The following is a 14,344-nucleotide window of genomic DNA, read 5'->3' as shown; positions in this document are numbered from 1 at the left end:
CACGTACCGTACCCCCTGTGGAAAGGCCAAGTATTCCCAGGGGTCCTAGTACCCCTGGTTGGGAACCACCACTCTATAATTGCAGACAGTACACCTCCCCTACATACCTTGGGCCAGTCAACCCTGAAGGGGTCAGTGAGGGACTCCGGTGGCACGCCATCTTGAGATAGAGTCATTGAGAGCAAGCTGTTCTCTCCATCTTCCTCCATCTTCAGAGCAGCTGAAAACAGGAAATAAATATATATACAAAAAGTGTGTTCTACCCGTGTTGTCTTAACTCAATCCTCACACTCTTCTAGATTCCTCTTAGCCATTACTCACCTCTCTCCCTCTCTGCGTCGCTGTCCACACTGTCGTCAGAGCTTTCTGATCGCCGGGAAGAGGTAGACGAGCCTGAATCAGAGTCTGAATCCAAATCAGACATCCCTCCTTCTCCACTTCCTCCGCCTTTCCTTCCTCCGCTTCTCGGGCCCCTCCCCCTGCTCTTCTTCCAGCCCAAGCCGGTGCGATCACGTTCCTTCCCATCAGGGCGAGAGAGGGGTGTGGTCTGTGTATCAGAGTGGCCGAGAGCCTCAGAAGCTCCAAGGAGGCCGGACTCCCTGTTCAGTCCCTCCTCCTCCTTGACGGCGGAGCCCTCCTCTGCCTGTGGTTGGCGGAGGGGACTGGCAGGGGCGGGCTGGTTCTGCTGGATCTCGAGGTAGTCGTGGCGGGCTTGACTGAAGGAGAACTGCGGGTCGGAGAAGACTGAAAGCTCGGTGCGGCTGACGCCGTGGAGGGCGGCGCCCAGCATGAGTTCCCGGTCGTGGGCCGGAGTGCTCCACCAGACAGGAAGCTCGGAGCTGAGTGGGGCCAGCAGCAGGCTCTCCTCCATGGAGGGGTGGGGCAGGACACGCTCACGAAGACGGCGCAGTAGACTGATGCGGTACAGGGTGCGAGATGCCCGCTCCTCGGTGATGGGGGCCATAGACTGCCCCAAATCTGACGGGTCTGGGGAGGGAGAGAGGGTTAGGGATCGGTGTCTCTCCAAATCAACCCACATATCCAACACCATGCTCTATTATATTTGACCGCGTCAAGGGATTACACTTCTCAATATCCTGTATTTAATAATGCTGTGATACGGTTCTGACCTTCTCCGCGGGCGGGCCGCAGGTTGCACACCCTCCGGCACATGGCCATGAAACAGCGGAAGTAGCGACTCAGACTCTCGTCCGTCTTCTTGTCCAGACGGGCGAAGGTTCGGAAGCGGGCCCATTCCAGTTTAGCATCCTCCCCCTCTTGGGCATTTGGCTCTTTTATCCTCTCGACACCGAACGTGGACACCACACGGTAGAAATCACACTCCTCTCTGCGGGTCCACCTAGGAGAGAAAGTCAAGACACACAAGACAGATGTTTAAAATAGTGGAACACTTAAAACCCACTCCGAGTCTTATACCAGATGATTGTGTAAGGTTACAGCATACGGACACATTAAACAAACACAACAACTGTACCTCAGATTCAGGACACATATGCTTGCAGAGTTAATAGTTGAGGGTAGTAGTTGGTACCTCTGTTGGCGTTCCTGGCGTGCAATCTCCTTCAGCTTACTGGCCTGCTCACACCTCCTGCGCTTGCGGTCGCCCTTCTCTGCTGCCTCCACCTTCAGCTGCTCTCTCTTGTAGCTGCGCTGGTATGCGGTGATCAGACGCCGGAGCCGCGCGGTAAGTGACGAGCTGGTCGGCCACTCACAGGCTCCTGACAGGCCAGAAGGCGGTCCCTTGGTTTTAACAGGCCCCGGCTTGTCATCGACACAAATATCGTCACTCATGTTCATGGAGTCAGCCTGGGGGAGAGGGATTGTCATGAACATAAAAGCAATATTTTCTAACCAAAATCAATCTACGAGAAGATTAAGTACGGATTCACACCTCCTCGTACAGGTCTTTGGTGTGCCTTGACGCAGGCTTGAACTCTGGGTCTTCAGAATACTTGTCATCGTCTCCTCTGGGGGGGGGCAAAAACAAAGTCTCAGCCACCAATTTGTCAAGTTAATGGGGGTGAGGCCAGCTCTAAAGAGTTTAGTGATATAAAGTTAGCGGGTTGTTCAGCGAAGTGCTAATAAGGTTAGCCAGCGTAGCTCACCCGTCTCCCAGCTCTGCGTCTGCAGAGTGCTGCTCCGCATCAATGGCCTGGTCGTCAGGGCGACCAGCTCTCTCCAGGAAACAGAGACAGTCGTCGGCGCGCATGGTGGTGTACATCTCATACCCTGGAGCAACAAGACAGGAGTTACTACAAACACCCAGCACCACGTTCCTACTGATAAACACAAGGTATTCATTCTGACAAGTAAACAAAACGCCTAAAGACTTTGACATTGAAAACGCAGACCGTGTTTGAAGACACCGACGAGGAGGGAGCGGTCTGCCTCTGTATCCCACCAGCCTGATGGCACCTCCTGCTGCTCCATCTCAGGCATCCAGATGTCAATATCCCTATGAGGACACAGACAGATTCAGTATGTGTGTGTGTGTGTAGATATGCATTTAGCAAGTAATGAGTCATTTTAATAGGGTGATACCTGGCATCGGCTCCTCTCAGCACAGAATCGGCGTGTTCTCCAATGACTTCCTGTCTCAGGTAGTACAGCATACGCACTCTCAGCAACACCCTGAAGACAAGGAAAGGGTTAATGCTCTGATACTGTGCACAAACACTTCAGTCCTCTCTAGGGTGAAAACACACAGACTTGTTGCACTGGTGCTTGAGATGTTTGCGGTAGCTGTCGTCCAGAAGCAGGGAGTCGGGGTTGTACTTGCGGATCCACTCCACCTTCTGAACGTCAAATGAGCTCTGGGCCTTCACCCTCTTCCCCTTCCTGCCCCGAGGAACAGGGATGGACAGACCTAGAAACACATTGGCACATTTAACTCACAACCCTGGAAGGCAACGCTAAAGACAGAGAAAATACATCAACACAAACATGTAAACAGTTACCCAAAACAGAGCAAGAAACATTTAGACAATGGGTGGATGGAGGTTGTAAGACACATTCAGAGTGGTTGAAGAGTGTGTGGTTCTATAACGGTCATACATACCAGAGTGGTTGAGGAGTGTGTGTGGTTCCCGGCCATTCTCTGGGGGGGTGATGAGCTCCCAGATGAAACTCTTGATGTTCTCGTCGCCACGGTAATGCAGCAGGCAGAAGACAAGGATGACCCTGCAGATGGTCTCCACGTCACGCTCCCCGAGGCGCCGCTTACAGCGTGCATGAGACAGGATGTCCCGCCAGCGCCCCCACCTGGACAAGCACAGGAGGTGGCAGAGTGAGAAAGGAGACCTCTGCACAATAGCGTGGAGCTTGCTTTGGTAGAAAATCCGGTCATAACTTTACTCTCACGTGTATTGTAACTACACCTGTCCAGAAAAAAAACCTCTAGGCCTTAGTCAGGTCCACCTACCCGTAAACAAGAAGGTGTTTCTCCACACGGAAGCAATCGGTGCGGCCATAGCCATTTCCGGTGTGGCGCTCGGAGCGCCTTGAGGACCGGGACTGCCGGGAATTGGCGGGCGGATACTCGTCGTCGCTGTCGGGGTCAGAGATCTCCCCGCCCTCGCCCCTCAGGGTAGCGAACTGACGGGTCTGCTTCCTTACTCTGGGTGTGTCAATCACCAGAGTGTTCTACAGGGAGGATGGGAGAAAAATTAACTTTTCACAAAACACATTGAGAAAGGTAGTGCGCACACAGAATGGAGCCCTTCACATTACCTTCCTGTTCATGGAATCAAAGTCAATGTCTGCCCTCTTGGCCCACTTCTGCCAGAACTCGGGGTCGTCCAGGGCGATGTCGGTCCTGTTCTCGGTGGCCACAAAGCTGGCCTTGGAGAAGGTGGAGCCCTTGCCCTCACTCTCAATGGTGATGGTGGTTGCTCTCCTCTGGAGAATCTGGTCAATGTCCTCCTCGCAGAACTTGGAGCCCTCGTCCTCCTCGTCCATGATGGCAGCGTACGCCCCCTTCCTCAGGAGGTCCTCGATCTCCTTCTTAGAGAACTGCTGGATTTGCTGAGAAGCGGTTGGAAGAAGAGATATTAACCAGATGGTTGGCATCCAAACAAACCGCAGGCTTAAAAATAATATAGTACGTAAGTAAATAATATTTTGGGCCTCCTTACTCCGTTGACGTTGCTCTCCTTGTTGCCACTCATGCTCTGCAGTACAGCCCGGTCCAGACCCAGTTTGAGGCTAGCCTTGTCCAACATCTCCCTCTCATAGGAGTTCCTGGTGATCAGACGGTACACCTTCACCGCCTTGGACTGGCCGATACGGTGACACCGCGCCTGAGCCTGTTGAGAGAAGGCAGGGTTAGTACAATCAGATGCTATTTGTACAGCGTGGTAAGGGAAATAGGATGAAACATTAGAAGAACCCAGACAAAAGAGGGAGCCTGAGATCAAAAGGTCAGACATCACCTGCAGATCATTCTGAGGGTTCCAGTCTGAGTCAAAGATGACACAGGTGTCAGCAGCAGTCAGGTTGATGCCCAGGCCTCCAGCCCGGGTACACAACAGGAAGACGAAACGGTCCGAGTCTGGTTTGCTGAAGCGATCAATGGCTGCCTGACGCAGGTTCCCTCTCACTCTGCCATCAATACGCTCGTACAGATATCTGGGCAGAACAATGATAAAGGCAACCTCTTACTCATCTAGATTACTCTTCATAACAAAATCTAGTTTTTAAATCAACATGCCCATCTCTCTTGTTGATGAGGTAGTCTATCTACAGCTCCATAGAGGGGTTGGTTGTTAAGCAACAAAACTGACATGCACAACTATGGGGAAAAAACAGACAGGGTTGGCTTAGATTGTTGACAACATGAAAAATAGTTTACATCTCCAATATTTATTGAAAACATAAATACAGGACTAAGATCGAATCCTACTACACCGACTCGGAGGCTCGCCGGATGTGCCAGGGCTTGCAAACTATCACGGATTACAAAGTGAAGCCCAGCCACAAGCTGCACAGTGACGTGAGCCTACCAGATGAGCTAAATGCCTTCTATGTTCACTTCAAGGGAAGCAACACTGAACCATGCATAAGAGCACCAGCTGTTGTGGACAACTGTGATCCCGCTCTCCGTAGCCGATATGAGTAAGACCTTTAAAACCGGTTAACATTCAAGTCTGCAGGGCCAGATGGATAAACAGGATGCCTACTCAGAGCATGCGCTGACCAGCCGGCAAGTGTCTTCACTGACATTTTCAACCTCTCCCTGACCCATTCTGTGATACCTACATGTTTCAAGCAGACCACAAGGGTTGGACGATACAGTAGTAAATCAACTATGTTTGACAGACATCGTTGATGGCAACAATGTGGTGACGTGACAGACGATAGTTGGTATACATTTTTTTTTTTTAAATAGACGATATAACCTATTTGAACATGACTTGCACCGCCGGAGTCGGGAAGCTCACAATAGTGCAGCTCACAGCCAGGTGTCACACCAAATGCCCGACCTATTCCTATTTGCCTAAGCAGATCTTTCATGATCAACTTTCAAATGAATCCAGGCCAGTAACAGAGTTCTCTCTCAGAAACTTGTTTGTGAATAGCCCAAAAAAATGATATTATAATAATAAAGAGAACCAACAAATGCAAGATATAATAATTTAATGGGAAGTTTAAACAAATCTTAAGTTTCTGGCCTCCACCAGAAAATCCCTGTAAACCAGAGACCATAATATAGTCCTACACTAGGCTACAGTCAATAAAATTTGCAGTAAAAGGTTACTTGTACAAGTTTAACATCTACATTTATATTATCGTGGAAGTGTATATTCATATCCTTGAATTGCACAACAGGCATAACATAAGCTCCCACAGCAGCACTTTCAATAAGCGGGAGAAAAATTAATAAATAAATTAAATAAACAAGAAATTAACCAAATAAATTACAGTGCAAATAAATGTAAGGAACACCACTGAATATTCTAGCCTACATTTATTTCAAATTAAGACGCATCTGTGAATACAGGCTTTGAAAATTAAACAACTAAAAAGAGCGATGAAAAAACAAATTTGGACAATTTTTATTTTACATTATATGAACCTCCCTAAGGTAACAATATTGCCTGCTATAGGCCTACTGAAAACACGTACAGACGGAACGCCTTTTGCACAGCTGCATCTGAGGGCGACGTTGGCCAAGAGCGGAAAGCGACCCTCATTCCCTCTCCACCATGCCAGTGGGTCATCATCTCCTCCGATAACATCTTAAGGTAGGTTGGACGTGAGCTCTGCGCTGGCCTAGTGTTGTGCACTGAGAATGACCGTTTGCTTAACTCTCCCAAGAAGACTGCCCAGTGAAATTGTCTGAAAATCACCTTTGAAAAGGGTCTCGTATCACACTGTAGGCCTACAACCTTTGGTTCCAAATCAACATTCAAAGTTATCGGTGCCACATATCACCATATAAATTGGCTTATATTTATTTATACTGAACAAAAAATTCATTAGGCCCTAATCTATGGATTTCACATGACTAGGCAGGGGCGTAGCCATAAGCCCACCCACTTGGGAGCTAGTCCCACCCCCTGGGGAGTTTGGCTGGGCCTATCAGCATACATTTTTTTCCCCACAAAAGGGCTTAATTACGGACAGAATTCATCAGCTGTCCGGGTGGCTCATCTCAGATGATCTCTCAGGTTTAGAAGCTGGATGGGGAGGTCCGGTGCTGGCGTGGTTGCACGTGGTCTGCGGTTGTGAGGCTGGTTGGAGGTGCTGCCAAATTGGAGGCGGCAGATGGTATAGAAATTAACATTCAATTATCTGGAAACGGCTCTGGTGGACATACCTGCAATCAGCAGGCCAATTGCATGCTCTCTCAAACCTTGAGGCATCTGTGGCATTGTGTTGTGTGACCTTTCATTGTCCCCAGCACAAGGTGCATCTGTGTAATGATTATGCCATTTAATCAGATTCTTGATATGTCACACCTGGCAGGTGGATGGATTATCTTGGCATAGGAGAAATAAGCTTTTTGTGCATATGGAAAACATTTTAGGTCCTTTATTTCAGCTCAGGAAACACCTTACATGTTGAATATATATTTTTGTTCAGTATATTTATTTATTTGCACACAAGAAAATACACTATTGGTATGATGATTTCCACGTCGTAGTCTAATGATTAGACTTTTTTCTACATTTTTTTGGGTGGTTTGTATGACAGGCTGCATTACAGCTTGCTTAATGTGTTGCTAGGCAACGGAACGAGCGCTTCCCCCTGCCCCGGATAAATAAAGACGATACAATAGTATATCAACAATGTTTGGACAGGTCGATGGGACGATGTGTCATTCCAGACATCGCTCAACCCTACAGACAACCATAGTCCCTGTTCCCAAGAACGTCAAGGTAACCTGGCTAATTGACGTAGTACGCACATCTGCAGCCATGAAATGCCTTGAAAAGGCTAGTCATGGCTCACAACATCATCCCAGATACCCTGGACCCACTCCAAATCTACAGATGACACACTCTATTGCACTCCACACTGCCCTTTCCCACCTAGAGAAAAGGAACACCTACGTGAGAATGCTGTTCATTGACGACAGCTCAGCGTTCAACACCATAGCGGCCCTCCAAGGTCATCACTATGCTAAAGGACCCTGGGACTGAACACCTCCCTCTGCAACTGGATCCTGGACTTCCTGACAGGCAGCCCCCAGGTGGAGGGTGTAGATATCAGTCACGCTGACCCTCAACACGGGGTCCCCTCAGGGGTGTGTGCTTAGTCCCCTCCTGTACTCCCTGTACACCCACGACTGCGTGGCCATGCACGACTCCAACACCCTCATTAAGTTTGTTGACGACAAGACCGTAGTAGGCCTGATCACCAATGATGATGAGACAGCCTATAGGGAAGAGATCAGAGACCAGAGGAAAATGAGGGCTGAGCACACACCCCATTCACATCAATAGGGCTGTAGTGGAGCGGGTCGAGAGCGTCAAGTTCGTTGGAATCCACATCACTAATAACCTTTCAGGGTCCAAACACACCAACACAGTTGTGAAGAGGGCACGACAATGCTTCTTCCTCCTCAGACGGCTGAAAAGGTTTAGCATGGGACCTAATTTCATCAAAAAGTTCAACAGCTGCATAATCGAGAGCATCCTGGTTGTGTCAAAGCCTGGTATGGCAACTGCTCGGCATCTGACCGCAAGGCGCTAGAGGGTAGTGCGTACGGCCCAGTACATCACTGGGGCCAAGCTTCCTTCCATCCAGGACCTCTATACCAGGCGGTCATACTGTTCTCTCTGCTACCGCATGGCAAGTAGTACCGGAGCGCCAAGTCTGGGAGCAAAAGGCTCCTAAACAGCTTCCACCCCCAAGCCATGACTGCTGAACAGTTAACCAAATGACTACCCACACTACTTGTATTCTATTTATAATTTTTTTTGCACTGACTCGATGTACACTCACACACACTACATTGACACCACACACACAATCCTTCACACACACTGCTGTTACTCTTGTTTATTATCACTTTACCCCTACCTACGTGTACATATTACATCGTATATCCCGTTCCCTGCATATTGACTCTGTACCAGTACCCCTTGTATATAGCCTCGTTATTTGTGTTACCATTTTTCCTTTCGTTTATTTAGCACATTTTACTTAATTATATATATTTTTTAAACTGCATTGTTGTTTAAGGCCTCATAAGTAAGCATTTCCCAGTTGTCCCACCTAACCATCTTAAGATGAATGCACTAACTAAGTCGCTCTGGATAAGAGCGTCTGCTAAATTACTAAAATGTAAATGTCTACACCTGTTGTATTCAACGCATGTGATGAATACAATTTGATATGAAATACATTTGCATATTTGTCTCAAACACATCATTACAGTTGGTTAGCTAGCTAGTGAATTCTAGCCCTATTAGCATAAACATCAGTCAAAACAAGACAAGGTATCAAGAACAACCTAAAAAACTAGCTGAAACGAGCCACTTATGATTCACAACATGGCAGCTCCTCGTCATTGTTGCTAGCTATCTGGCTAGCCAGAATCACAACACAAACATACAGTGGGGAGAACAAGTATTTGATACACTGCCGATTTTGCAGGTTTTCCTACTTACAAAGCATGTAGAGGTCTGTAATTTTTATCATAGGTACACTTCAACTGTGAGAGACAGAATCTAAAACAAAAATCCAGAAAATCACATTGTATGATTTTTAAGTAATTCATTTGCATTTTATTGCATGACACAAGTATTTGATCACCTACCAACCAGTAAAAATTCTGGCTCTCACAGACCTGTTAGTTTTTCTTTAAGAAGCCCTCCTGTTCTCCACTCATTACCTGTATTAACTGCACCTGCTTGAACTTGTTACCTGTATAAAAGACACCTGTCCACACACTCAATCAAACCTCTCCACAATGGCCGAGACCAGAGAGGGTGTAAGGACATCAGGGATAAAATTGTAGAACTGCACAAGGCTGGGATGGGCTACAGGACAATAGGCAAGCAGCTTGGTGAGAAGGCAACAACTTTTGGCGCAATTATTCGAAAATGGAAGAAGTTCAAGATGAAGGTCAATCACCCTCGATTTGCGGCTCCATGCAAGATCTCACTTCGTGGGGCATCAATGATCATGAGGAAGGTGAGGGATCAGCCCAGAACTACACGGCAGGACCTGGTCAATGACCTGAAGAGAGCTGGGACCACAGTCTCAAAGAAAACCATTAGTAAAACACTACGTAGTCATGGATTAAAATCTAGCAGATCACGCAAGATCCCCCTGCTCAAGCCAGCGCATGTCCAGGCCCGTCTGAAGTTTGCCAATGACCATCTGGATGATCCAGAGGAGGAATGGGAGAAGGTCATGTGGTCTCATGAGACAAAAATAGAGCTATCTGGTCTAAACTGCACTCGCCATGTTTGGAGGAAGAAGAAGTATGAGTGCAACCCCAAGAACACCATCCCAACCCTGAAGCATGGAGGTGGAAACATTATTCTTTGGGGATGCTTTTCTGCAAAGGGGACAGGACGACTGCACCGTATTGAGGGGAGGATGGATGGGCCATGTATCGCGAGATCTTGGCCAACAACCTCCTTCCCTCAGTAACAGCATTGAAGATGGGTCGTGGCTGGGTCTTCCAGCATGACAACGAACCGAAACACACAGCCAGGGAAACTAAGGAGTGGCTTTGTAAGAAGCATCTCAAGGTCCTGGAGTGGCCTAGCCAGTCTCCAGACCTGAACCCAATAGAAAATCTTTGGAGGGAGCTGAAAGTCCGTATTGCCCAGTGACAGCCCTGAAACCTGAAGGATCTGGAGAAGGTCTGTATGGAGGAGTGGGCCAAAATCCCTGCTGCAGTGTGTGCAAACCTGGTCAGGAACTACAGTAAACGTATGATCTCTGTAATTTTAAACAAAGGTTTCTGTACCAAATATTAAGTTCTGCTTTTCTGATGTATCAAATAATTATGTCATGCAATAAAATGCAAATTAATTACTTAAAAATCATACAATGTGATTTTCTGGATTTTTGTTTTAGATTCCGTCTCTCATAGTTGAAGTGTACCTATGATAATAATTGCAGACCTCTACATGCTTTGTAAGTAGGAAAACCTGCAAAATCAGCAGTGTATCAAATACTTGTTCTCCCCACTGTATCTGCCCCATTGAATTGCGGGCATCGTTTTCTTGACGTTGTCAGCTAACCCGACTATACCTCTTGTTGATGAGGTAGTCCTCCAGGATGTCCAGGCAGCGCACCATCTGGGAGAAGATGAGCACCTTGTGTCCCCCGGCCTTCAGGCGAGGCAGCAGTTTGTCCAGCAGGACCAGCTTGCCTGCAGATCTCACCAGGGCCTGCAGGTGGAAGTCTGGCACCATGGGGTCGTACACCTCCCTCAGCTCAGCCACAATAGACTCCTCCGCCCCTGGACAGAAGAGAGGACGGGGGTTATTATATTAACATCCTGGGAATGGTATGAAGACAGGAGTTTTCCATGATGGGTTGTACTGATGTTAGTTCAACAGAACCTGTGGTAAGTCGCAGGTGATAGCAGGCTAGCTGCATTAAGAGGATATGCTATTGGGGTTGTGTTTTTGAAGGAGGAAGGGTATTGACGTGTAGTGTAGTGTTGGGTGTGAGGTACCTGTGATGAGGTAGGGGTGGTTGCAGCACTTGCGCAGCTCCATCATGGTGTTGAGCAGATTGGGGACGTTGCTGTTGCTGGTTGCCCCCATGCTGAGGAAACTAAAGTTCCTCTCTAGGATGGCCCGGTAGTATTTCTTCTGCACATCTGTCAGCTCCACCTGTGTAGATCGGTTGTATTGAGCTTGATAGTTATGGTCCATTCCGAAAAAATAATATAATGCTCATATACAAGGTCACCTTGGTTATATGGTGCAACATTATGCATAAACTCTTACCTCAATGATGGTCTCCTGTTTTGGCGCCAAGTTCTTCTCCACATCCTCTTTGAGTCTGCGCAGCATCATAGGCTTCAGAATAGCTTGGAGCTTCTGGACCTGCTCCTCGGTTTTGAGGTCTCCAAAGTCACGTAAGAACTCGGACTCCGAGGAGAACTGAGCTGGCTCAAGAAAGTGCAGCAGACTGAAGAGCTCCTCCACTGTGTTCTGGAGGGGAGTGCCTGTCAGAAGCACCTTATGCTCCTGAGAACCAGGGAGGACAGGAACAGAGTGGAGCGGAGGAGAGAGAATGAAGAAGGGGTGAGTGGCAAAACAGGAGGGGGAGTCATTCTGTCGCTTCCACAAAAGACCAACGTTGTCACATCACAAGAAATACATTTGTCCCCCTGTCCCTTAGGCCTCAATTTAAAATCAGATCGAGCGCTAACCCGCATTGGATGAAATCTGCATAGCGGCCGTTTTGGTGGTGCAACTGCGGTAAGAGCTGACAAATCGGTAATCGGCTGCTCCTGTGTCACCAACCACTCTCTTCCTTATTATCCCTACTGCGCTAAAAGTTTAATATGCCGATAGTTGACACTTTCTATCGTTGGCGGAAATAACCACAAGTTCACGCATGTTGTCATGTTAATTTGGATGATGGGGGGGGTTAAAGCCTATCAGTCTAATCGAGGTGTAGTAGGCAATAGAACATCACACATTTGGGTGTTTGAACTTGTAACACGGTTGTATTAACTTCTGCACGGGATTTGTCAGATATTAAGTCGGGAGTGGTTTGGTTGCATCCAATAGCAGTGTTCGCAATAAGGTAACGCAAGGAGCTGCTTGTGGATTTGACAGATCTATTGCAGTTCCACCTCCGACACGCCAAAACAACCGCTACGGAGATGTCGGCTAGCATGGATCTGACAGAATCTAGCCCTTAGTCGATCTCATGAACACTCACCAGGTCCAGCATCTTGAGGCTGTCCAGCAGCTTGCAGTTGCGGTTCTTGAGGCGGTGGGCTTCATCAATGATCACACAGCGCCAGGAGATCTCCCTCAGCTCAGGGCAGTCGGACAGAATCATCTCAAAAGTCGTGATCAGGGCTTCAAATTTATATGCCCCTGGGATCAGATGGTCCTACAGAGAAAATGTAATACAACACTAGTTAGAGGAGCTAGATGACGATGTACCAAGAACCGTATAATCTGTACACGAGAGAATCAATGTCTTCCAACAGGTCCTACTGCAGAATAACACTAGTACTCAACCACTGTAATCCATTCTTCTGTTCCACAAACAGAATGCAAGACAGACACACACCTTGTCGTCCTTGCAGTACATCTCGTACTGCTGGATCATCTGCCTGCTGGCCAGGCTGCCGTGGTAGACGATGGCATTCATGTCAGTCCAGGTGGCGAACTCCCTCTCCCAGTTGGTGATGGTGGAGAGGGGGGCGATGACCAGGAAGGGGCCTTGGACCCCGGCACCAAGCACCTCAGACAGCAGAGATATGGACTGGATGGTCTTCCCTAGACCCATCTCATCAGCCAGGATACAGTTCTGCCTGTAGGGCGAGAAGATGTGTCAATACATTGGCAATACAAGTGTGCACGCACACACAGCAAAAAAAGACACGTCCTCTGTCAACTGCATTCATTTTCAGCAAACTTAACATGTGTAAATATTTGTATGAACATAAGATTCAACAACTGAGACAAACTGAACAGGTAACACAGACATGTGACGAGCAGTAATGGAATAATGTGTCCCTAAACAAAGGGGGGGGGGGGGGGGGGGTCAAAAATCAAAATTAACAGTCAGTATCTGGTGTGGCCACCAGCTGCATTAAGTACTGCAGTGCATCTCCTCCTCATGACTGCACCAGTTCTTGCTGTGAGATGTTTCCTCATTCTTCCACCAAGGCACCTGCAAGTTCCCTGACATTTCTGGGGGGGGGGGGGGAATGGCCCTAGCCCTCACCCGCCGATCCAACAGGTCCCAGACGTGCTCAATAGGATTGAGATCCGGGCTCTTCGCTGGCCATGGCAGAACACTGACATTTCTGTCTTGCAGGAAATCCCACACAGAACGAGCAGTATGGCTGGTGGCATTGTCATGCTGGAGTGTCATGTCAAGATGAGCCTGCAGGAAGGGTACCACATGATGGAGGAGGATGTCTTCCCTGTAAACGCAGGACTCGGTGTAATGCACAGCATTGAGATTGACTGCATTGGCAACAAGCGCGGTCCGATGATGCTGTGAAACACCGCCTCAGACCATGACAGACCCTCCACCTCCAAATGGATCCCACTCCAGAATACAGGACTCGGTGTAATGCTCATTTCTTTGACGATAATCGCGAATCCGACCATCACCCCCGGTGAGACAAAACCGCGACTCGCCGTTAAAGAGCACTTTTTGCCAGTCCCGTCTGGTCCAGCGACGTTCGGTTTGTGCCCATAGGCGACGTTGTTGCCGGTGATGTCTGGTGAGGACCTGCCTTACAAGCCCTCAGTCCAGCCTCTCTCAGCCTATTGCGGACAGTCTGAGCACTGATAAAGGGATTGTGCGTTCCTGGTGTAACTCGGGCAGTTAATGTTGCCAGCCTGTAGCTGTCCTACAGGTGTGATGTTCAGATCTACCGATCCTGTGCAGGTGTTGTTACACGTGGTCTGCCACTGCGAAGACGATCAGCTATCCATCCTGTCTCCCTGTAGCGCTGTCTTAGGCGTCTCACAGTACAGACATTGCAATTTATTGCCCTGGCCACATCTGCAGTCCTCATGCCTCCTTGCAGCATGCCTAAGGCAAGTTCACACAGATGAGCAGGGACCCTGGGCATCTTTCTTTTGGTGTTTTTTTAGAGTCAGTAGAAAGGCCTCTTCAGTGTCCTACGTTTTCATAACTGTGATCT

The 14,344-nt window shown here is 48.3% G+C and overlaps 1 protein-coding gene across 2 annotated transcripts in view; it reads right to left on the bottom strand.

Annotated features, from left to right (window-relative positions):
• LOC110508488 (chromodomain helicase DNA binding protein 8) overlaps window positions 1–14,344 on the bottom strand; it is a 28,912-nt gene that overhangs the window by 4,592 nt on the left and 9,976 nt on the right. For both annotated transcript variants that reach the window (XM_021589027.3, XM_090225322.1), the window contains exons 15-33: window positions 12,751–12,994; window positions 12,391–12,567; window positions 11,445–11,687; window positions 11,168–11,327; window positions 10,738–10,948; window positions 4,452–4,647; window positions 4,155–4,325; window positions 3,751–4,044; window positions 3,443–3,663; window positions 3,080–3,282; window positions 2,731–2,887; window positions 2,563–2,652; window positions 2,373–2,476; window positions 2,127–2,250; window positions 1,913–1,988; window positions 1,553–1,827; window positions 1,131–1,360; window positions 322–987; window positions 108–220 (exon numbers count right to left, since the gene is read on the bottom strand). In XM_021589027.3, coding sequence (XP_021444702.3) covers window positions 108–220; window positions 322–987; window positions 1,131–1,360; window positions 1,553–1,827; window positions 1,913–1,988; window positions 2,127–2,250; window positions 2,373–2,476; window positions 2,563–2,652; window positions 2,731–2,887; window positions 3,080–3,282; window positions 3,443–3,663; window positions 3,751–4,044; window positions 4,155–4,325; window positions 4,452–4,647; window positions 10,738–10,948; window positions 11,168–11,327; window positions 11,445–11,687; window positions 12,391–12,567; window positions 12,751–12,994 — 3,955 coding nt within the window. The remainder of the gene's footprint in view (window positions 1–107; window positions 221–321; window positions 988–1,130; window positions 1,361–1,552; window positions 1,828–1,912; window positions 1,989–2,126; window positions 2,251–2,372; window positions 2,477–2,562; window positions 2,653–2,730; window positions 2,888–3,079; window positions 3,283–3,442; window positions 3,664–3,750; window positions 4,045–4,154; window positions 4,326–4,451; window positions 4,648–10,737; window positions 10,949–11,167; window positions 11,328–11,444; window positions 11,688–12,390; window positions 12,568–12,750; window positions 12,995–14,344) is intronic.

This window comes from Oncorhynchus mykiss, chromosome 28, assembly GCF_057628025.1.
Source record: "Oncorhynchus mykiss isolate SJ-2025 chromosome 28, ASM5762802v1, whole genome shotgun sequence".
NCBI classification, from domain to species: domain Eukaryota; kingdom Metazoa; phylum Chordata; class Actinopteri; order Salmoniformes; family Salmonidae; genus Oncorhynchus; species Oncorhynchus mykiss.
The sequence above is the reverse complement of the archived record's forward strand: the minus strand, read 5'-3'. Positions and strand labels throughout refer to the sequence as shown.